Genomic DNA, 24,015 nt, shown 5'->3' on the forward strand with positions numbered 1-24,015 from the left:
TGCTCATGTTATGAAACATATTACTCAGCAACATTCCTGGTAGCAGTGTTGGTAACTTCTATCTGAGCAGTCTCAGTTGGGATAAATGGCCCACTGGTCCCCAAAAGCAGAACAGTAAGATGAAACTAAGTAAGTATTAACTAACTAAGTATTGTACTTTGGTTCAACTTTGAGGTGCTCCAGTTTATGTTGTTTTTTTATGCCACTCCACTACATTTATTTACCAGCCATACTTAACAGTTAGCTAGATTTTACAGAACATGATCAGAAGCAATTTATTTAATATGATCTATTACACAAGAAAGGCCTCTTTGGAGACATTAAAAGAAAGACTTCAATGTAACTGCAATGAAAAATCTGGACCAGTGTTAATTCCCTCCCCTAAGCACACTAGACATCTGAAACCCATTTTCAGTCTAATCACATTTTCATAACAGCCTACTAAGCAGAGTTTATAAGGACAAGACAACACATTAGATTATAGTTTAATCTTTGTATTTAGCAGATCGGTTGTCACCAGCTCATTGTAGTAACGCACAAACACAGCCATCAGGGAAATGCTGCTGAATAATCCGCCACAGATAATTAAGTATTATTCAGTTCTCATCATAATTCCTTTAAAAAAAAACAGCCTCTCCCCATGTTGTACCATTTTTTTCTGTGCAGCAGATATGCTCCAAATTGTCCGTGTCCTGAAAACTTCTCTGCCTTCAGTGCTAAGCCTGAAGGGTGAGGGAACAGATGGGCATGGGGAGGCGGAGGGGGTCACAAAACTCTTAGTCCCATATGTCCTCGTCTTCTAGTTCCCACCATCTAATGCTTTAAGCCTGCGGCGCCTCACAAAGAGCCTTTCACAATGCTTTACTATCAGCGCAGGTCAAACTACTGCGATCAGTTCACTTTACTCACAAATAACAGACTTTTAATACTGTCAGAGTGTTAACTGCAAAACCATTTTAATAGATATCATGAAAACGGAAGCTACTGTGTTTAATTTGAAATGAATTTCCTCTCTGTCCTCATGTTACTCATTACAACTTCCCACTGCCCAAGGTGACATCTTCAAGTGACTTGCTTTATTTGACCAAAAGTCTGCAACCCAAAAATAATCAGTTTACAGTTTTACATGCCAAAGAAAAGCAACAAATCTTCATTTGAGAAGCTTAAATCAGACAATATTCTTCTTTTTCTGCTTAAAATAAAAAGCAAATAATCAGCTATCAAAATAATCCACTATCCATCATTAATTGATAATTTCTGATTTTAAGTTTGCTAATTAGAACAGTATTTGTTTTTGTATCACAACATAAATGATCAAGATCCACCAAAGAAGGAACTCATGTTATCCGTGTTTCACTCATTAGTCATTAGAAGTAGTCACATGCATTATTTTGTTGGTGTACGGCCCTCTGGTGGCGGCTGCGGCAGTCTTTAACAAGCGAGCTGTCATTTTGAATAAACCCGGAACAGCACTTGTACAACACAGAATCTAAAGCTGCATCACTCAGCCTGAAAAGACATCTGCAAGAGGAAGGATATTTATTTCTGGCTTTTGAGAGTGAGCCAGCACACTCGCTGCTCTGTGAGGCCACCACTGCCCTGTAAAAAATTAGCATACAGCTGATGTTCTGCCCCTGAGGGTGAAAAGAGCCGGCCAAAGGGCTTTTGGTTTGCAGGGGAAGGGCCCCGCAGACTGCATTGCTCCACACCCTCATTGTCCTCTTCATGTGAACTCCATATGTCCCCCTAGCGGCAGGTGTCACGGTGTGACCTCTGACCCGGCATGCCACTTTAGTGGGTGACGGTGAAGTTGTATTGTTCATGGCGAGGCAGTTGTCTAGACTGTTTGGCCACAGGATGAAAGACAACAATGAGACGTGTCGTTAAGTATTGTACCTATAGTGGCAATTATTCTCACACAGGAACACAAGAATTTAGTTGTGCAAAACACTTTTGTGATTGACACGACTCTGTGCTGCCATTATCATATTTAAATTTGAAGTTGAATTTAAATGACAGTGTTTGCTAAGTTAAATTTAAAGTTTTTGTGACAGGATGAAAAACACGCAGCAAATGTCAATTTCTACAGCTCGCAGACAAAAGCCCCAATTATACAACTTTTGACATCCAAAATTGGCAACTCTAATTCTTCAGACTAAAGTGAAACAAGAAAAATCCTCCACTTTAATTTCCCTTTCCCAAGCTTGACATTTGACATCCTGACAGTCGCAACACATGAACAAAAACAACACAAACTGCTTGTAAAATGAGTCAGCCTTCTCTAGAGACAAGGAAATAAATGGCTGTACAAAAGGTCATTAAATAACGCTCTATTTATTTAGTTTTAAAATAGTTTCTTTTTGTTCTACAGACATAATTTCAAGGAAGTCAAGGACTTGCAGAAGCAACAAAATAAACACCTTTTTTTGTTAATTTAAAATACTGACAGTAAAATAAAACAATAATAACAGAAGAGCGAAGCTAAATTACTTGTAATGAGGATAATATCTGACTTGAGGTTAAAGATGTGACCAAACATGCTATGTGCAACCATAGTCGGGCATCGCTGCCAGAAATTTCTACCAAACCTCTATCACTAAAGACATGAGTCTTACTAACATTTCATAATAATCCTAAGAAACAAGAGCAAAATAGTTTTTGCAAGAAGAAGTGGTCTGGTAAAAGAATCAAAATTACAGTGGTAGCTGCATAAGGTGGAAAGAACTGGCCAAAGGAAAAACAAAAGTATCACATTGTACTAAACTGTATGTTGAGTTTGAAACAGAGTTCAAGTCATCTCATTTCACATCAAATGCATTGACTTTCAAATTAAAAGATTTAGACTTACAGAGCACTTTTTAAAAAAATGGAAGCAAATTTAAAATCCATAAAACAAAAACATAAATTCCATTTAGACTTTGGTTTAGTTCCTTATAATTAGGATTTTCCCTTCCCTTCTGTGACCAGCAGAAGTCAAATATTTTGATTCTACAATTCTCAAGCATCACTTAGAAAAGTAGCTGTTATCTCATATGAAATAAAATAAATCTTACGTGTTAAAACAGTATGAGGAGTTGGATCATTGATAAAAAATTTACCAGCTTGGCTGCAGTACTGCATGAAGACAAAAATAAGACCACAGGGAAAGAGAGCAAGCAGGCCCTGAGGATCAGGGTAAAAACAGTTCATACAGTAAAAGTTTCTTCTATAAACACCCCCCAATATGTGGGTACAAACTCAACACCACGTATACTTTATGTGTGTGTGCTAAATTCACATCTATTATTAAAATATTTATTATCAAGATAGCAAAATCCACTGCTCTGTAAGGTAAAAGAATAAGCTTTATACGATTCTAAAAGAAAAATAGTGCACGTTTCAAGGCATTCAGGCCATCTTTTGCTTTGCAGTAATCAATGGAAGATACATTTCTTCAGTTGTTATAAAGGGGTCCCCAGAGGTTTAAAGGTGTTTGCATTCACTCAGGATAAACATGCAAACCAGAAGTGCACCCAGTCAGCACTGCAGGGTCATACATTCACTGATAGTGGGGGAGGGGGGGCATCACCTGGGACACTCTCAGACTCTGTAGCAACACAGCAGACTCTGTGGCTTTAAACATAACACAAGTCATTTCTATTGCCCATACACCACATCCACATATAATAGTGCTGCAGTGGAAATGAGCCGTATTTTGTAGTGTGATTGTATTTTTTCCCTCAGTGTCTGAGTTTAACCAGTGGTTTTCTGTATGTTAATATAAAAGAAGGAATACGGTATTGTAATATGGTAGTAACAGAAACAAAATATGTGGATTGTATCAAAAGAATTATCCGGAAATGTGCTTATTTGTTATCTGGTGAAGAGTTAATGCAAGAGGAGACGCTAGGATTCACTCAGGTTTATCCATTAAATATGACGTTAAAGTAGCAGGTTATCTTAGCTTTGCAAAAAGACTGGAGACTGGCTGAGATAACAGCTTCTCTCACTGTGTTCATCTATTTCTGTCAAGAGATAGTCCATCACATAACTCCCCCAAAAGAGTAAATTGTCATTTACAGTTTGTTTTTTTTGTTTGAGTTAAATAAACAAGACATAAAGTATTAATTAGTGAGCTTTAGAGATGCTGGTATGAGGGTTTGGTAACATTTGGACAGAAATGCTATTTATTTCCCCTGTTTCCAGTCTTTGTGCTAAGCAAATCTAACCAGCTTCTGGCTGTAGATTCATATTTAAAGGGATAGTTTTGATCTTTTAAAGTGGGGTTATATGAGGTACTTATTTAGAGTCATTATGGTAATTACAGTCGATGTCAGGCGGTACGCCCACAGTTTGGAGAAGCAGGCACAGACACAGACACCTAAAAAAAATCTGTATCAGTATAAGTGCAATTTAAGTAATTTTAGCTCGCTGATCATGGGAGCTGCTTGTCTACCGATGCTTCGATCAGTTAATTAGTCTGTGTTATTTTGCGACTTTGGTGAATCTGAAAGAAGTCTTTTTTAACACACAACACAAACTAACTGATCAAGGCAGCAGTAGACCAGCAGCTCCTTCGTTTAGCAATGTTAAGTCACTGTTTTTCTAAATGGAATCTGGCTCTGAAGAGACTGATATAACCGCTTCATTTTCTGATTGGACTGGATTTTTTTTTTTAGGTGGAACCTTTTTTAAGTTGCCAAAATTCCTTTTTTTTGCTTGCCCCCATCCACAGCAGTACATTGCTTATCTTCCATGTTGGACTCCAGCCTCATTCTCCAAACTGAAGGTGTGCCAACTGACATCAGCCACATTTACACAGCCTGTTCATGGCAGGAATATCACACCGTTATGCCTTGCTGTTCTGTATATAACGTGTGATCCTGAAATGGGGGGAGGGGGGCAGAGTTAATGACAGCATCGAAACAAGCTCTGTGTAATACATCAAGCCGGAGAGAAGTGACCATGGGTGTGATGTTTTGACATGTTTATGTGTGTGACCCACTGTGGGATATTTAAAAAGCAGCAGTTAGCAAAGCGGCTAATTCAAAGAAGAAGAACAGCGTCTGTAAACGTCCAAAAACTGGGAAAACAATCAGATTCAGGAGCTCCTTAGCCTCCGAGCGGAGGATGAGATCAGCTGCCACAGATCAGGGAAGGTAAATAATTGTGACTGACATGTTATGCCTTTGTTATTGTTTATAAAGTACTGCTGATGCATATATTGTATGTCACGCTAGAGGCAGTGTATAACCACACACCGGAGCGGCATGACGCGGTTATCGTTTGGTTCTGTTTTAAATGCCGGGGCGGTATAGAGGGGGGACTTTGTTGCTGCTCTGTAGCACGATCTCTGTGTAAAAGCAGCTATCTACTGTATGTAATGTACTGTCTAAAGATAAGTACCCCATACAACCCCACTTAAGATCTGAACGATCACTTTAAAGTACAAATATATGGGTGGTATCAATCTTCTTACCTCTGCAAGAAAGTAAAAAAGCAAAAATACCAAAATGTCAAACCATTTCTTTAAAATAAACCAAAACCCTACCATACAGCACCAGAGCACAGGCTATACCTCTGCTGGACAGAGTAGCGAGAAGCAAAGCCATCATTGCAGAAACTGAACTAAATGTGAAACCAGTGGTGAGACTCTTGAAAACAAAACTGACCTTAGACCGGTACAAAGCAAACTTTGCGGTCTACTGTACAACATAGAAGTGTACCAGCTGCCGTTTATGCCTCGACTGCAGGTGATAAAATGCCAAATCTGAAAATGTGCCATTCAGAGTCTGTAGTGAAGCAGGTCAACAGCCACGTTGATACTAACCTGCTCTCAAGCAGCAACTTGATGTTTTCACTATACAGCTTGCAAGCACACAAAACAAAAAATGACAACCTGTGTCTGTTGTCAGGGGGTAACTGAGGTATTAAATGAAGGTAGGATATTGCTATCATTAACAGATAAATCACTCTTATTTCCACCTGCACTTGAAGTGCTGTGCCATTTTATTACAACTAAATTCAGAACTGACAAGCCAAGATGAGGGAATCACGTCAGTAGAATGGCTTTGATACACATGATTGTTTGACAGTAAGTTAAAAACAAACTCTGGAGCACAAAGAGTCCAGGAGCGGTTACAGGCCAGGCCGCAACTATTAGGAAGGATTTCAGCCGTAACATGGAGGCAAGGCAAGAGGGATGAGGAGGAGTGAGAGGGAGAAGATAAGGAGTCTTCAGTGTACAGGTTGTTTAAAGTAGGTATTTGTGTCCGGTGTCCTCGTCCAGTGTGAGGTCCACCACTTCGGGAGGGGACACCCAGTTGGGCTGAGGGGAAACAGTAGTCCAGAGCTGTGGTTGATTTGTGCTGTTTAACTGCTCCACTGAGTTCTCCTTCCAGGTGGACAGACTCTTTATGACCCCTCCGCACGGGTGGGCGCAACTAGATTTAGAAACAAAAGAATTTAAAAAGTTGAAGTTATTGTAAAAAGTCAGATTTCCATTTCTTTTTTAATATAAAGCAGGTAATGAGGCTTTATAAAAACTGCAAAAAGTATCAAACCACAGAGAACTGCACACAGTCTGAATACAGAAACTGTGCCTTTAAACAAGCTGTGGATTAGTGACGTTACAAATATAATATACAGACTGTTTTTAACTTGAAAATTGGTAGCACTAAATTGATTATTGGTAAAAATTTCTGATCAATTGGTTGGTTATATATTTTAAAAAATTAAAAGATTTTGGAGTGGAGTGAGCGCTCTTGACTTTTAAACTACTCTTTGGTAAAGGCTGTTGCGTAGACACAGGAAGTGACACAGAGGGGCAGAGCTCTGCTTGGTGAGAAAACATAATCGTCTCCTCTGCTGAGAACTAGTGAATTTATAACTCACAGCAGATTAATACGGCTTTTGTCTGATAATGCTTAACTTTAATGTTAGTAAAAATGTTGCTGCATGCTGCCTATCCACCGCTAGCTTATTTTTTGTGTGATTGCTGCATCCCACTGAGCCCCGTTCAAACTTTAAATCGTTCGACAAAAAAATAAATCGTCAAATATTTGTATTGAACGACCGAATCTGATTCTGCTGGCGTAATTTGGAGTCGGGCGCAGCCCTAATGAAAATAAAAGTCAAAAGATTAAAGTCCCACTGAAAGTCTTTACCGTGCTTTCTCTTGCACTCCGACTATTTCCACCTCGCTGTCAGAGGAGGCAATGTTAATCTGGCCCTTGTTGTGTTGTGAACTTTCCTTGTGCGACAGCTCTGCCTCCACGTGGCCTGAAACAAATAAGAGGAACAGAGTCACACATTGTGAGGAGAATCAGAGCAATAGAGAGCTTCAGGCCTTGCTGACACATAAAGACTGCAGCTGCTTTGACACAGACAAGAACAAAACAATGATGAATCTGACACTTGGGTTTGAAAAAAAAAAAAATAGCTGACTGGATAGCGTGGAGCAACACATTGGACAAAACATAAATTGTGGACTTTAGATTCATGTTTTGACAATGCCGGCTAGTCAGTCAGAAAAGGTCATTTTCTTTTTTGTCCTGAAGCAAGGCAGAGATTTTTATAGCACCCAATGCAAGCCAGTAGTGTGTGGGATGAAGGCAGTAGTATTTCAAAGGCCTCTTGCTGAGATTAATAAGACCATTTCCCCCACATAGCACGCAGCACCCATGCCTCTAAATGTCCTGTCTTCACTGAGAGGAGTGGAAATGATCAGTTTGGATTCAGCGGGTTTGTAACTGACCTGAGATAGAGCACAGAGCTCTTATACACCCAGAGTGAGCTGCCATATCCTGGCCTCTGTGTGTTTTTAGCTCATGCTTTATCACCGTGGGCCGGACTGTCTCCACACTCATACTCTCCTGGTTAGAATCAGTGTCTGAAATATCATAGTGACCCACTACTGGAAGCCCGTCTGCAGAAAACAAAGAGAACACTTCATTATTCAAATCATGCTTTGGAATCGTAGGACAGGACGACGCATCCGCAGTCCTGCTAACTGCAAAATGCACAAGGAAACAAAGCCTATATTCCCCAAATGCAATAATGAAATGAAACATTTTAGCACATTCAAATTGATAGCAGCTCTGCTGTAAAACATAGATAATTACAGAAACATCCCACTGTGAATAAAGTAATCATCACTTTTTTGCTACACTATTGAGGCTTTTATATTATATGAGTAAAAAAAATAAACCTTTAGCGGCAGCTTTTTTTTTTCTCTCTCTCCATTTATTGCTTTTAAAATAACAGCCATTCACATAAAAACTACACTAGAGTACAGTCATTACAAAACACTTCAAAATTATCTTACTTGGTGAATGAAATGTAGTGGGAGGATAATAAAAGCCAAACAATAGAAGAACTCTGTGGAGGAGCGGGAACATGTTTGTTCTACCCTGTAAAAGGAGTCCCTGGGAGACACACATACACAGCTATCATCCAGACTTGACTGTGGGTGTGTGTGAGGGGGGGTTCGTCTGGACAGTGTGTACTTTGAGAGAACACTGCCTATGAATAGCTGATTGGACTGAAACAGGCAGGTACCAGACAAACCCAGAGGACTTGCCAATGTAAAGGCCATGTATTTAAGTTAGAAAAAGGACTGATGTAAACCAGGATAGTCTCTTTGGTAAACAATGGACTGTCCTTAGTGTTGTTTTTAATGCACACAGTTTGTGAGAGTATGCACAAGGCTCCCTTTACCATGTTGACAAAACAGTTGATTTTAAAGGTAATTTCAGCATTAACAAATGCAGGACAGCAGTTTTGGGATCCAAATGTAGGTAATTACGCAACACCAATATTCACAGAATTGAAAACAAAAACTTAAGGCCAAAAGAAAACAACTAAATAGATAAAATGTTCAATCAGTCACCATTTATCAGCATAAGCAAAGCTATACCTTGCACACATGCTGCTGATGAAAACTAATTTGGCCTTGCACATTCTATATACTAATATTACCACATGCAAACAGGTGGGGAAACAATGCCTCCAGCTTTGTAAAACGGGACAGTCATAGGGCTACATATACACATACAGAAAACACTTTTTTTTTAACATCCTAACTATAAATATGATTAGGCCAAAGATTCCTTCATCAGTGTCTGTGATGGTTAGCAGTGTTAAAAACTGTGACACCATGGTCTTGAAAGTAGTATGGAGGATAGGGTTGAGGCGGAGAGTTTCCACCTCAAAGACCACAGGATCTGAACCAGAGAAGGCCACTTGATCACTAAGATCAGTCAGTTTTTTTTAAGAAATCAGTAAACATTGCCATGCACCATACTGCAGCTGTATTACTGCTGTGTATTTGTTAGTTTGATGCCTCGGTTTTCAGTTCAAAGTCAAGCTGCGGAGTGCGCGGCGCCTTGTGGAGACACAGGCCAAGCTGGAGGACCAGTGTGAATAAAAATAAACTAGGCAAATATTAGTGAAGATTTCAGGCTCTTGACATTGAAGCGAATAGCTGCAACATAGGAACCCATGCCTTATCTGATGTCTATAATCTATACATAGGCTACTAAAAATAAACATTGGGAGCCACCCCCCCCTCACTAGTTTCTTGTTACTGCACAAAGGCAGCAGTAGCAGCAAATGTAACAGAAAGGCAAACATTACAAAATGTAAACACATCTAATCTAATTGAGGATTTTAAAAAGCAAGGTCTCATGTGGGTTAGTATATTGTGTGTTTATATTTATAGGCAAATCTATATTGTTATGTAAATGTTTTTGATGTTAGTAAAGCTATACCACCAAAATAAAGGTTGTCACAAGATTTTTAAAAGTCCTGAACCATTTACAAGCAAAGTGCAAACATAGTTCGGGAGAAAGAAGGGTAATGTAGAGTGCTGGACCTAAAGAAATATGATGCTCTAGCTATCATTCCCAGCATGAAGTCAGGAATGACAAGGCACATGCTATTAAGCAGCAGCACCCAACCTAGCTCTGTCATGATGGCTGCCCAGGTGCTGTAAAGCACAGTCTGTATGAATGATATAACCAGCTTCTGTGTCTGTATGTATGTGAGTGTACAGCTAGTACTCAAAAACAAACAAGCCATACGATAAGCAATACAATAAGAGCCCTGACTCAACAGTCTATTGAGATATGCCCCGAGTCTGTGTCGACAGACGCTGCAGAAATCAAACAGGTGAGTTGAATTATTCTGAATGTCAAATTTCACAGTGATTCAGTGCCAGCAGACGCACTGAGCCTCAGCTCTGCACACAGTCAAGTTCGCCGGCTCAGGCCCAGCTGCTGTTGATGGTGTATCCGTTTAGTGACCTCGTATCATTTATCTATTAATACCCATTGCCATGCTTTCTGTATCAACTAGTTCTACACTTGGTGAGATCACAGCGAATAGAAGTGAAATCTAAACATTCAAGAGACCAGGGTCTGGAACACCTAGATTTCCATTCTGAGTGACTGCTTCAGGTAGGATGTTGTTGTTGTTGTTCATAGGGGTGGAGGTGAGACTGTTGTTCTCTCGTGCCAACATGTAGGCGGCCATGGTCTCTGCAGACTCAGACGATGGCAAAAAGGAGCTGGGTGGGGATGGGCGTCCCCCCTGGGAGGGATGCTGCTGCCCCTCTACGGCATCACTTGAGCGTTTAGACGAGTCGTTGTCCGAGTCGAGGTGTGCGAGCTTTTCCATCCAGATGCGGAAGCGCTCCTCGGTCTGGCGCTGCATCACGGCAAATCGCGTCATGGCCTCCTCCAGAACGCTCCCGATGCCGTTCCTGTCCCACGAACTGGTGTCCAGCAGCCCATGAATCTGGGCGCCCACTCTGGATCTCTCCGATGCACGTCTGAAGCCAGCTTTAAAGACATTGAGGCCAAGCCATAAGAAAATACAGTGGCACTTTCATGCTTCGGAGGTGGACTTTTGTATTAAAGAGAAAAATGACAGTTTTTTTTTTTTTTTTGGGTTACGTGCAGATCAACTCGTTCATGCTGATGGACTACATCATGCAGTTGAAGCACTCAAATCTGTGTGCGGGATGTAAAAATGGTTGAAAACATTTCATGTGGCACGGATCCCTAAAGAAAAATAACTGGATGTCTTGGGCGACTCATTTAGTGACCGTGGTTTGGAAAATGTGTTGTGGTTAAAAACACCCATTTGAAGAAAATGGGCAACACACGTCTAACTATATTTTCTTTTAAAACGTAATTCATCTTCATAAAATATGCAATTAAAAGACGCATCAGGGTATCGGCTAAAAGTTGCACATGGTGCAATATCTCTTTAATGCCCCTGAAACAAAAATCTAAAGCCCCTTTTACACTGCCTGTTCAAGGTGGGAATATCGCGCCATTATGCCGCCTCGCCGTCCTGTGTATAAGGAACGATCATAGGGACAGAGTTGACTCGCCTTTAAGCCAGCACAGGTGGTAACAGCACTGAAACCGTGTCTGTATCAAAGGGACAGCCAACAGGACGGGACCATGGGCAGGATGGGTATGATGTTTTGACAACGAGTTACAAACTACAAGAGATTTAAAAGCAGCTGGTAGTGGTTAGCAGACAACTCAAAAAGAAGAACGGTGGCCATAGATGTCCACAAATTAAGAAAATGATGAGATTCGGGAGCTCCTTACCCGAGCAGAGGACGAGATTAGCCACCTTGTAACAGAGATGGTCAGTGATCATTATTGCCATTTTTTATTAGAAAGGGCTGCTGCGGCACATAATATATGTCATACTAGAGGTCGACGCTGTTGCATTTAACGTCATGCCTGCCTTTTTTTGGTTACGCAGTGCCAGCATGCTATCTAAAATCACACAATGGAGCGGCAGGGTGTCACCAACGTTTGATTCTGTGTAAAAATTGAAAGGAGTCATGAAGAGGGGACTTAGCAGCAGTCCTTTAGTGCGATCGCTGTAAAAAGGGCGTAAGACTAGATGCACTAGTGTCATTGCGGAAACACACTATGTGATCGGAACAAATGTATTAAACAAAAATCCTGGCACATTACCAGCTAAATTTTGAAGATTCGAAAAACCACAAACCAGAACCAACCCAAAAGGTTACATTCTAGGAAACGACTTCTGTGACGTGACTTCAACAGCAGCAACAGGCTTGTGAATCCCAGCTAGAAGCTACTTAAGGAGAACTCAACTCACCCGAGAGATTTCTACAATCATCAGGAAACAGTCGATTAACTAAGGGAACAAACACAGGGTCGATGTGCAGACAATACAGTCAGTGTTTACTCATATTGGACACTTGTGTGCCCGAGTTTAGTTTCCAGCATAGAGCTGTGTATGCATGGATATTTCCTTTTTGTCTCCCAAAAGGTGCTACAGAACCCATTATAGAGAAGAGGACCGCCTGTTTGCAACCCTAAAAAGATTCCACTGTAGACTAATGACAGACCTCAGAAATACTCAAAAGCTGCAGGAAAGCAGGTTATACTATGTGTCTAGCAGTCCTCAAGTGCTATAGCCTGTTTAAATATACATCCTTTAAATTGACTTTAAAGCATTCTAATAAAATGGCACATTAAATTTGATTTGGAGTCTACATTGGTAGCAGCACACCAATGCTGTGAACAGTAAAAGCAGAGGCAGCAGAGCTGGCAATATAGGTTAGATTGAAAAAAACACAATTCTGTTTTTATCTTCCAATGAGTTGAAGAATGTCGACTAGACTTCCACAGCATGCATGAGACAAAGCTCAAATAAGTGTCTGGGCATAGGCCCTCCTAAACACACAAGCTAAGTATCCAAAACAGGATGAATGAAGACAGATGATGAGTGAGAAAACAACAACAAAAGAAAAAAAAAAAAAAAACAGAGAAAGTGATTGATCGAACACAAACAAAGCAGTGCTTGTACTGATGTGATTTTGCAAAGGTTTTGAACAACCCCCTTTACATGTTCTCACTATATGTGGCAAGAGAACAACTTGGTTTGGTTGCCTGAAAGTTTTAAGTCATGCAGGCAGCCTCTTAACGTCAAGCTTTATGCTGGATGGCTGATCAGCTTTGGCTGTCATATACTGCGCACCTATGTTTTATGATACTATGTGATACAGTGTTGTAAAGGATGTCGAATTGGCTGTTACTGTGACCATGTGCTACTACACAGTGGTAGTAGTACTGTGCTATAAGCATGTGTTGTGAAAGCTGGACTTTACCTGAAATATCTGTCTTGATTGTCTTGCTACCTCCTGAAGTGTCATCGTCCTCGTCCTCAGAGGAGCTGGTGCTGGAGTCACACGTGAGCTCGCTGTCACTCGTACTGCTGTCCTGCAGCAGGTTATATTTCTTCCGTGCTGCTGCCTCCCGTTTTTGCCTCAGCAAACGCATTCGCTCCTTGTGTTTCTGGCTCCTGTGACCTTTCACTTTCGCCAGCTTGCCGTTGGTTTGTTTTTCCTGCCCTCCTGCTGCGACCAAGGTGGGCTGGCAGCGGTTTTTCTTTGCAGCCATTGCATTGGGCGGCATCTCGCTCTCAGAACGTGACCGCCGAGACTTCCTCCCCCCTGTAGCTGTGGCAGATGACTGCCTTCCTGTTGCCTGCCCAGGATCATTTGAAGCTTCCATGTTGCCATCTTCCTCTTTTCCTGCGGGAGGAGCAGTGCCATCTTCTCCTGAGGAAAGTGTGTCTGAGTCAGCAAGGTGGCCGCTGGATGAGGGGGAGAGCATGCAGGGGTTTGAGGAGTCACTCTCATAGATATGTCGAGATACGGGCTTGTCGCTCCCTGTAGAGGCATGCTGGGACTCTGGGGAGTCTCGGCGGAGCTCTTTCATCAGGCATGGCATGGAGAGGAGGCTCTGCTCACCCTCTGTATTCAAGGGACTGTCTGCCTCCTTCTCCCGCGGTGGTGAGCTGGTACTGGTGGTGGTCTCTGTTTTCAGATGCTCATCCTGCTCTCCCTGAACAGAGCCTGTGGCTGATTGTGCTTCATCAAGGCACTCTGGGGGTAACTCCGCATACGCAAATTCCTCTGCCTTCTCTGAGTCAGCCATCTTCATGCTAGTTGAGCCCAGAGCCCAAAGGTCCAACAAACATGGACCAATGTGCCTGGACAGGAGCTCACCTGCTGGAAGAGAAACATATCACTAATTCAAATTCACAGTAATCTGTGCAAGAGCGTGGATGTCTGACAGCACAGGCAATACTTAAGGGCATTATTAAATATAGTTAACACCCCCAAATTATTAAATTATGACCCCAAAATGCAATCTTTATTTTAAAACATGTAATTCTCCAGTTCAAGTACTGTGGTTAACAACAGCAGCATATTCAGACATTTTTTTCCTCCTTTACAGACTCGGATAAAAAACACTGTTTCGACTTATTCTGTACATTTTGTACGAGGTTTACATGTTGCATAACTACTGACTGCTCACATTCCAAAACTAACAAATAATCTCATTATATTTTATGCAACAGTTTGGCCAGAAACTCTCATTAACGATAATGCTGGTATGACATTAATATCGGCTAACTTCTAAGCGCGATGAAGGCTATTTTTAGTTTTTTTTTTTCCTTCTACTTTTACGTTTCAAACAGTGCGAGTCTGATTTCATTAAAGTCTGTTAAACCTCTTCGGCCGAATTAAAAAAAGTCAGTGTACTATGATACCTTTCATGGTATTTAAATTAATTACTTTACTTAGTTAGGTCTAGAGCTAGCTGAAGCTAACAGAGGCTCGGATCCAGACACTACTTTTAGCTGCGTAGTGAGGCTAACCTCGGTCATAACCTTACACTGCAAACTTGGCGAGAACAAGACCACAAGTCATGGGAAAATGTTCCGGTTGCAGGACAGCTGCCTCGCAAGATCCTATAAATGGAAGCAGTATCTAGCCATCCAGAGGCGTAACAAGCAGGATAATGTCAGCTGCTAAAGGCTAACGTTATCAGTCAATACGGTAGCCAACTAGCATTTAAAATCGGCTGCGCTCTGCACAACTTACCGCGGCGTTAGTTATATTCTTCTTTCTCCAGTGTCAGACTTTTCAACATCTTCGGTAATTTGTAGCGTCTTTGATTTACGATGCATAAACGACGCACTGTTGAATGTGCTTCACTTCTACACAACTTGGAGGGATTTGAACGTGTTTTGGCGCAGTGCGCTCGCACCTTCGCGAGCCCCGTTAGCCTTTAGCGGTTAGCTGTGTGTTTATTTTAAAATGTCTCCATCAGCCGTCCGTCTTTCACAAAGATACATACGCCACTTCCGGTGTGGTCCTCGCGGTCGAGCGCCCCTGTGGGCCGGATATTAACACTACAGGAGAGGAAATACCGCAGGACACGCATGGACAGCAGAGGGACCAGTTTGTTCCTCCGTTTTTTGCATGTCCATGTGCTTATTTGTTTTGGTCTGATATTCACAACTGGTTACAGTGATATAGTTTATTTTATGGATTGCCTGGATGCAAATATTTTTTAGGGAAAATATCTTATATATTATTGTAGTTGTTGAAAAGTGTGTCCATATATACATTTGCCAGCTACTTTAAGTCAAAAACATGTATGGAAATGAATAGTAAAGCAAACCCAAAAAAACATGTAGAGGCAAGGCATGGCAACTTTATTTAGCACATTTCATACACCAGGAAAATTCTTACAGAGCAATAAAAGATACAGATTTCAGATGAAAGACAAAAGACATAAAAAGTACAATTAATTACTGAAGGATTTACAGTTGGAAATCACTGTTAAAATAGCTAAAGTGCAGAAAAAAAGGAGTGAGGATAAAATATTTTTTAATAATCTGAAAGTTTAAAAATAAGTTTACAGTCATTGAAAGGTGGACTAGGCAGTGTAAAAATGAATGTTTGTAGCTTTTACTTATTTCCTGATTTTCAGTACATATGTACATACATATATGTATGTGCAATGGTTAAAGATTACCTACTTTCATATAAAGTGTGTGTGTGTGTATGTATTTGATTGTGTTGTAACATTTCCATCATTATTGCTGAATAATATTCATTTTCTTTGTAAATCTATTACCTGTCTTTTTCCGTACATTTTCCTGGACAAATTGATAAAATTATTTTTCTAAAATCTCCAGTCTAAAGTTCTGACCCACGATCCCCATAGACGCACCACCACAATTTCCCTAACATCACAGTAATAACTCTGAAATACTTGTTCTTTACTTGAGTATTTCAATGATACTATACTATGCTGCTGTGCACTTTTACTTTGTTATATTTATTTCAGAGGTAAATACTATACATTTTTATCAGAAATCAAGTTCTTTCAGAGAAGCAGTCATTGGCAAAGAAAATCTGAGCCCTCAGGCTCCCTCTAACAATGCTTATTAAATGTCTTCGGGACTGTTTGACATTCATGAGGGAGGTGGGGGGTCTGCATTTTGGATTTATTTTACCTCCATGTTTTGTAAAGAAAACATGCCAGTTTGGAGGGCAAGTTTTTTTTAAAATGCCAAAAGTACATCATTTATCAAAGCCAGCAACTGTAAAAACAGAAATTATCATTGGATTTTTAAATTTCCCATGATCCTTGAACACATTATGTGGGATAAAAGCTTCCAACAGAAGAAAAATAACCGAATCAAAGCAAAAGTGATATTTCATTAATTCACTTTATTCTACATGTCTCATTTTTCCCAAAATAAACTGTTTGCACCAACCAATTAGCATGCATAATAAAAGTGAAAAACTAAGGCTTTTTCCCCAGCTCCAGGGTTTTGTCTTAGATTTTAAAAACTTAAAAAGTTTAACAACTAATTTATGTTGAAAGGATGGTCATACATTTCCCCCAAGTCAGTCAGGGAGGCTGAGGGAAAATATTTGTAGCTTTGGGTATGGCAATAAATAAATAAATAAATAAATAAATAAATAAATAACGAAATCACAACCCAGCCACCCCTCCTCTGATAAATAGAGAACAGCCCCCCCCCCAAAAGAAAAGGCACAAAATCACTAAAGCAGAAACAAAATCTGAATCTAAGACATGAAATACTGTAAGTGAAAATATAGTACTGAAATATCTAAGCATATAAATAAGCAAAATATACATATATTTTATTTATATAAAGGAAACGGTATAAGAAACAAAAAAAAAAGAAGTTTATTTTGAAGTACTTCCGGGTCACTGTGACCTTTCTACAAATCGGCTGCCGTGTCCGCCATCCTTCTCTCTCCGCTCCGGGAGCAGGACAGACCCCGCAGGACACCGACATGCTGTCAGTACGCGTCGCAGCGGCTCTTGCCCGCACTCTGCCTCGACGGGCTGGATTTGTAAGCGCCTCTAACTTCTTTTGTCTTTAAATTTGTGTCGACCTTTACCAGAAAACCCTAAATTTATTCAAATGAAGAAGTCATGGCGGTGCTGTGCGTGCTCACGTCTCTGCAGTGGAGGACACCGGGCCCTTCACTCTGCTGTCAGGCAGCAAGCTAGCACTGTGATGTGCCATTATTAAAGCTGACGAGTGGATAAAATGAATGTCTGAGCTTTGTGATAAAGTGCTAACACACTGTCAGTGGTTATGACTAAGCTAAAGTGCAGTTAAGACGTGTAATCTGGCATTGAAGGTCAGCTTTTGTCTCACTTTTAGCTTTAATTGGACATGCTAACTTTCATTATAAAAGCACCGCCAGGATAAACTTCGCACAGCTGTATATATTGCGTTATATGGGCTCACATTAGGCTGGATATTATTCTGGTCTAGCTAGTGACTTATAGGTGAGGACTGTCCTGTGACCCTGCAGACTGAATGACATGGGGCCCCTCTCAAATGCGCTCTTATTTTGGAAGAAGACCCCGGTCGTGTAGAAATAGGACTGTCTTCATGAATTTTAGCTACTTATTATAATTTACAATGAAATGTGAATGGAAATTATTCATATAAACTCTGTATTTTAATTGATCATAGTATGCTTGTAATATCCTAAATTACATGTAAGTGACAGAGCCAAGGGTATGTTTCTCTAAAAAAAAAAAAAACCCTTAATTTTTCAAAAACTTAATGTTTAATATGCTGACAGCTGCAAGAAAAAAAAAGAAAAAGACTCAGAAAACTCAGAAAAAGTTCCAGATTGTTTCCTATCCTGACAGTCTGCATGACATATATCTGAAGTAATAATGCATTGTTTTGTATTAAAATATAGATATGGCAATATCACAGATAAATAATAACTGATAAAATTACTCATACCTTTTTTGTGCATTTTTTAAAAATTTTCCAAAGATGTATCATTTCTGGTTTCCGTTTTTGTTTAGAAAAAGAAACTGACTTTCTTCTTAATCTTAAATCTTTTTCAAACACTGCACAGCTCTGAGTGGGTGTATTGGTAATACACGACAGGCCCAAACTGGGGCTATAATTGGGTTAACTTGCTTAGCACTGTGACAAAGTCACTGGGAAAGTCGATGAATAATATTTATCGTATTATATTTTTCTCTTTTCTTTGTTTTGATATTATTATCATGTGTAAAATTTCTGACTTTACTTGTCACCGCTGTCTTAAAGGTATCCAAGAACGTCGCAGCAGCATGTGTAGGAGTCAAGAATCTACACACCACCCGTCCATGGCTGCAGAAAACAGGTCAGTATTTTGGGAAACCTGTACTTGGCCGACTGTTTAAGAAAGATTCAAGTTACCCAGTAGTGTTTCCAAAGTTGTTAATTAGTGTACTTTTACACACATTGAAGGCACAGCCGAGGTATCATCCATTCTGGAGGAAAAGATCATGGGAGCTGACACCAGTGCTGACTTGGAGGAGACTGGTCGCGTGCTGTCCATCGGTGATGGTATTGCTAGAGTTTACGGTCTGAGGAACGTGCAGGCTGAGGAGATGGTGGAGTTCTCCTCTGGTCTGAAGGTAAAGACTGATAACGTAAACCTGAGACGCTGAGCTTTTGCTGTATGGCTTTATGATATTACAGCTTGAATATTTGAAAAGGTTGCATTCACTGAAACAGCGTCTATGTTCGGTGTAGTCAGAGGTAATTGGCAAACAGCGATGCTTTCTACTTTCTCTGAAACTGCTGTCAGTGGTCCCTTAACTCTTTAAAACCTGGAGCAACATCAGTTTTCTTGCTTTCAGATGCTTTTCACAAGTACATAAACCTTTGCATTTGGAGTAAATTGGTGCAGTTTCTTTCAAAAACATGAGAAATAAGGCAGTGAGCAATTTGGTAAGAAATGTTTCACAGATTACAAGAAATTCTTAGATTTTGAAAATGTTTTTGAAAAAGCTCAGTAAAATGTCCAGGGAAAAATGAAAAACTCTAAGGACAAACTATATTTGTAATTATTATAATTGCATATTTAAAATTACATCACAAAATTATAATTTTAAGCACTTTTTCAAAAAGATAATGTTTGTTGTTATTTTTTTGTATTTTTTTGATTTGTTGCATTTTTTTAAAACAAATTTTCAGATAATTATCTTGTTACTTTTTGCAAATTTCTTGCTAATTTTTATGTGATTTCCTTTTTCGTTGTTCATTGCTTTTTCTCCATGTTTTTGAAAGAAATCAAACCAATTTGCTCATGTTTCAAAGGGTTACATTCTCAGATGAAGGTTTAAGAAATTAATAGATTTAGAAATTTTTTTTAAATGTCTGGAGAAAAAAGCTAGGGAAAAACTGTACTTATAATTCTCATGATTTAATATTTCACTTTTATACATTTTAAGCACTTTTTCCAGGTCATATACTTGTTTATCTGTCTTTTTCATTTTTTTAATCAGTTGTTTTTAGGTACTTTTCTTGCAACATTTAACAATTTTTTTGCAAACTTTTCTTCTGCTCATTGCCTTCATCCCTTTTTATTTTTCTTCAAGAATCAAGCCAATTTGCTCAGGTTTTAAAGGGTTAAAGGGACACATCAATACTTTTCATTCTGGATCAGATTTCCCCATGCTTTTGCTCTGATGTGACCAAAGGGGACAACAATTTTTAAAATTGGTTTGATATTGCTTGAGACTGCTCCAGTGTAAGCCCTTCATGCAGTCGTGCAGCGTCATTAAAAGTGCCTGGCTTTGCTACTGACTGGCTTAGAGTGTTATTAGAAGTGTCTGACAAGATTGTGGAAATAGCCTTACAAAGAGATGAAATGTTTATACCTTACTTTTCTTAGGTCTGTTTATTATATATCTGTTGGTTTTTCATCTATTTGGAGGGCAGTTATGCCATGTTATTAGTAATTTGACTTCACGAAAGGAAAAAGTCTTAACTGTTGTTTCTTCTCTTATCCAGGGCATGTCTCTGAACTTGGAGCCCGACAATGTTGGCGTGGTGGTGTTTGGTAATGACAAGCTGATCAAGGAAGGCGACATTGTCAAGAGAACAGGTGCTATTGTGGATGTGCCTGTCGGTGAGGAGCTCCTGGGCCGCGTCGTCGATGCTTTGGGAAATGCTATCGATGGAAAGGTAAATGGTAGCGCGAGTAAACTCTACTTCTACAGCACTGTTAATGCGTAAAATGCAACACAAAATGCTTCTCATAAAAGCACTTCATCTGACTATATACAAGCACTAGTAGTCGCATCGGTCGATGGCTGATCCTTTTGTTCCCCGCAGGGTCCCCTTGGCTCCAGCACCCGCAGGCGTGTGGGTCTGAAGGCCCCTGGTATCATCCCCCGCATCTCTGTGAGGGAGCCAATGCAGACTGGCATCAAAGCCGTGGACAGTTTGGTGCCCATCGGTCGTGGACAGCGTGAGCTCATCATTGGAGACAGGCAGACTGGGTAAGAGGGTTCGGCTCAAAGTGAATACTTGAATACACGGTAGCGTTTGATGTTGTTCCTGGTGTTGCTGAAATGCAGTTACAGCAGCAGTAGTGCTAATGCTGACAAGGGGTGGGACAAATATGCAAAATATCATGATTCTAGCTAATTTGCAAGATGTTTTAATAACTGTTAATCATGCTGCTTGTTGGTAGTTCAGCTTTTGTAACTGTATGGCCATTTTGATTGTAGAAGTAATATTTTATGGGGTTTGTTGCTTAACGTTTCATCATGGCTGTGTGAAAAAATATTTTGAATTGGTTCAAAGTACATTTATCTCAACATGGTTTTATACTGTGGTTGTAATTATTTAAAGGCTTTTGAATACACTTGAAGGTGGTGCAGTGATTTTAATGAATTAACTTCTGACAATATCGGGCTCTAAAGCCCAAAATTAACATTTACTTGTGCACAATACAGATCTTTTGGTATATCCATGGTGCTTAGCCTTTAAATTTGTGTTGCAGCAAAACCGCAATTGCCATCGACACAATCATCAACCAGAAGCGCTTCAATGACGGCACCGACGAGAAGAAGAAGCTGTATTGTATCTACGTAGCTATTGGCCAGAAGAGGTCCACAGTGGCTCAGCTGGTGAAGAGGCTGACTGATGCCGACGCCATGAAGTACACCATTGTGGTGTCTGCCACTGCCTCTGATGCTGCTCCGCTGCAGTATCTGGCTCCTTACTCCGGCTGCTCCATGGGAGAGTACTTCAGAGACAACGGCAAGCACGCCCTGATCATCTACGACGATCTGTCCAAGCAGGTGAGTCTGATTATCCCTCTGTGCAGGGGATAGTCGTGGCTGATGGCATTATGTTTTTGGGATGTCTCTCCGCCCTCTCAAGAACACCTTGAGCGAATTTTTCAATTTTGGCACAAACGTCAACTTAGACTCAGTTAAGAACTTAATAGACTTTGGTGGTCAAAGGCCACTGTGACCTCTTGTGTCTCATTCTCGTGAACACAATATCTCAAGAACACCTTCAGTGCACAAACGTCGCCTTGAAGTCAACAATAAACTAATAAGATGTTGGTGGTCAAAGGTGAAGGTCACTGATTTTGTATCTGCCTCATTCTTGTGAACGCACTATCTCAAGAAGACCTTGAGGAAATTTCGGTGACTTTGGCACAAACATCCACTTGAACTTAATGAACTGATTAGAATTTTGTGGTCATGGTCAAAGGTCAAGGTCATTTTGACCTCACAAAACATATTTTTGGCTGTAACTCAATAATTCATTCGCTAATTCTGACAAAATTTGACACAAATGTCAAATAGGATAAAATGACAAAGTGATTATATGATTTATATCCAAAAGGCCAAAGGTCAACTTCAGTGTGACATCATAATGTTCTGCAGAAACGCTTTTCTGGCCATTACTTAACGTCATATCTCAGAAGAGGAAACGTTTGGTCAGATACTAAATTGGATACAGGTTGGTAATTTTAGTTAATGCAGAAATCCAGCTGCTGCACGTTTGTCCCACTGAGACAAAGACCTGAACAAGAAAAACAGCAACACAGAGTCCGAACAACAAAGGAAATCTAAAAGTTAGCAGCCGTACAGCTCACCTCGTGTGTTTGTTTCTACAGGCCGTCGCCTACCGTCAGATGTCCCTGCTGCTCCGTCGTCCCCCCGGTCGTGAGGCTTACCCAGGAGACGTCTTCTACCTGCATTCCCGTCTGCTGGAGAGAGCCGCCAAGATGAACGACAACTTTGGCGGCGGCTCCCTCACAGCCCTTCCCGTTATCGAGACACAGGCTGGTGACGTGTCAGCCTACATTCCCACTAATGTCATCTCCATCACAGACGGACAGGTGAGCGTGTGACTCGCTGCATCCCAATTAAAATCCCGAAGCGGTCACTAAATGCTGTTTGCTCACACAGATCTTCTTGGAGACCGAGCTGTTCTACAAAGGTATTCGCCCGGCCATCAACGTCGGTCTGTCCGTGTCACGTGTCGGATCTGCCGCCCAGACCAGGGCCATGAAGCAGGTCAGCCCTCTTTATTATCACCCATTTTGCAGCTTTTATCACAATGAATGTCTTTGATTCTGACTTGTTGACCTCTGCGTGTCACCAGGTGGCCGGTACCATGAAGCTGGAGCTGGCCCAGTACCGTGAGGTGGCTGCCTTCGCTCAGTTTGGTTCTGATCTGGACGCTGCCACCCAGCAGCTGCTGAACCGTGGTGTCCGTCTGACTGAGCTCCTGAAACAGGGACAGTACTGTGAGTATTTCCATTCAGCATGATACGCTTCCTCACAAAATATGTCTGTCCTACATTTGTCTCATGTGTCGTGACTGCGTGCTTCCAGCTCCAATGGCTATTGAGGAGCAGGTAACGGTCATTTATGCTGGTGTGAGGGGACACCTGGACAAAATGGAGCCTAGCAAGATCACCAAGTTTGAGAAGGCCTTCCTGCAGCACATCTTGAGTCAGCACCAAGACCTGCTGGCAGCGATTAGGTGAGTTAAAGAACTTCTCGGCATTTTAGGCACGGCAAGTAATGTTTTGACTTTACATTGTAACCGATCTGTTCTTGATTTGCAGGGCTGATGGCAAAATCTCTGAGGCTTCTGATGCTAAACTCAAGCAAATTGTGTTGACTTTCCTCTCCAGCTTCGAGTAAGGTGACGCTGTTCGGTCTGGTTGTTTTCATGTTCACACAGTGCAACGTCAGTTATACTTTCTATGAACTTAAAAAAAAAAAAAGTGGCACTTGAACTTTAATGTACAGATATCTCTTAACGGAGAATAAAGTATTCCAACTAGTTGACCCGATTGCCTCTTTTATGTTTGGAGCTGCTGTTTCCAAATCACAGGAGCTACGATATTTTGATGAAGGTAAAATGTGTGTCAACGTATTGTCATAAATGAAGCATTGTATTGTTACAGAGCCTGCAAATCGTTTTCCGGATGAGGTAACATGCGTGTTTGGTACAGGCCGCAACAAAAATTGCTACTCATATCACATGTATTTTTGCATATTGTGCAGCCCTAGTTTGGTCAATTTCTGTTTTAATTCATGATGGACCACAAGATGCAGTTTGATGATGAAACAGAATATAAAAACTCAAACCAATGCTGATATAGGACACAGCCACACCTCTAACAGTTTTTTCTTAAAATCCTGCATCTCAACAATTAGGAAGCAAATGCTGGTGTGTTTCATGCACAAATCAAACTAAGTCTCGGTGTAATGTAAAAAATAAATAACAGGGCAAGATGAATTGGATTAAGAATATTTTTGCTTGTCAGTCCACTGTACGCCCAGCTGGAGCCAC

General features: G+C 40.6%; 2 protein-coding genes across 5 annotated transcripts; one reads left to right on the forward strand and one right to left on the reverse strand.

The window, feature by feature from the left end:
• Positions 1 to 5,050: 5,050 nt before the first annotated feature.
• On the reverse strand, positions 5,051 to 15,154 carry c20h18orf25 (chromosome 20 C18orf25 homolog). Of its 4 annotated transcripts, none has more exons than XM_042508853.1 (5): positions 14,930 to 15,154; positions 13,145 to 14,047; positions 7,736 to 7,906; positions 7,146 to 7,260; positions 5,051 to 6,422 (listed from the first exon to the last, which is right to left on the reverse strand). In XM_042508853.1, exons 2-5 carry the CDS (start codon positions 13,980 to 13,982, stop codon positions 6,233 to 6,235), a joined length of 1,314 nt encoding a protein of 437 aa, XP_042364787.1. In that variant the 5' UTR covers positions 13,983 to 14,047; positions 14,930 to 15,154; the 3' UTR covers positions 5,051 to 6,232. The 4 variants fall into 4 exon arrangements, with proteins under 4 accessions (XP_042364787.1, XP_042364786.1, XP_042364789.1 ...); XM_042508852.1 differs by having other exon boundaries at positions 13,145 to 14,050; XM_042508855.1 differs by lacking the exon at positions 7,736 to 7,906 and having other exon boundaries at positions 13,145 to 14,050.
• Positions 15,155 to 17,089: 1,935 nt separating this feature from the next.
• atp5fa1 (ATP synthase F1 subunit alpha) lies at positions 17,090 to 23,507 on the forward strand. The gene is made up of 11 exons (XM_042509594.1): positions 17,090 to 17,227; positions 18,460 to 18,535; positions 18,643 to 18,812; positions 20,194 to 20,367; positions 20,518 to 20,684; positions 21,191 to 21,491; positions 22,322 to 22,546; positions 22,617 to 22,724; positions 22,813 to 22,957; positions 23,046 to 23,196; positions 23,282 to 23,507. The coding sequence occupies exons 1-11, from the start codon at positions 17,168 to 17,170 to the stop codon at positions 23,358 to 23,360; spliced, it is 1,656 nt and encodes a 551-aa protein (XP_042365528.1). The 5' UTR covers positions 17,090 to 17,167; the 3' UTR covers positions 23,361 to 23,507.
• The last annotated feature ends 508 nt before the right edge of the window (positions 23,508 to 24,015 follow it).

The sequence above is a fragment of the Plectropomus leopardus genome, chromosome 20, assembly GCF_008729295.1.
Source record: "Plectropomus leopardus isolate mb chromosome 20, YSFRI_Pleo_2.0, whole genome shotgun sequence".
In the NCBI taxonomy this organism is placed as follows: domain Eukaryota; kingdom Metazoa; phylum Chordata; class Actinopteri; order Perciformes; family Serranidae; genus Plectropomus; species Plectropomus leopardus.

Coding starts and splice junctions, on each gene's coding strand:
- atp5fa1 (XM_042509594.1), top strand. CDS start 17,168: ATGCTGTCAGTACGCGTCGCAGCGGCTCTTGCCCGCACTCTGCCTCGA. Junction 20,685..21,190: donor ATTGGAGACAGGCAGACTGG/GTAAGAGGGTTC, acceptor TTTGTGTTGCAG/CAAAACCGCAATTGCCATCG. Junction 21,492..22,321: donor ACGACGATCTGTCCAAGCAG/GTGAGTCTGATT, acceptor TTGTTTCTACAG/GCCGTCGCCTACCGTCAGAT.
- c20h18orf25 (XM_042508853.1), bottom strand. CDS start 13,982: ATGAAGATGGCTGACTCAGAGAAGGCAGAGGAATTTGCGTATGCGGAG. Junction 7,907..13,144: donor AATCAAGACAGATATTTCAG/GTAAAGTCCAGC, acceptor TGTTTTCTGCAG/ACGGGCTTCCAGTAGTGGGT. Junction 6,423..7,145: donor GGAGTGCAAGAGAAAGCACG/GTAAAGACTTTC, acceptor TTCTAAATCTAG/TTGCGCCCACCCGTGCGGAG.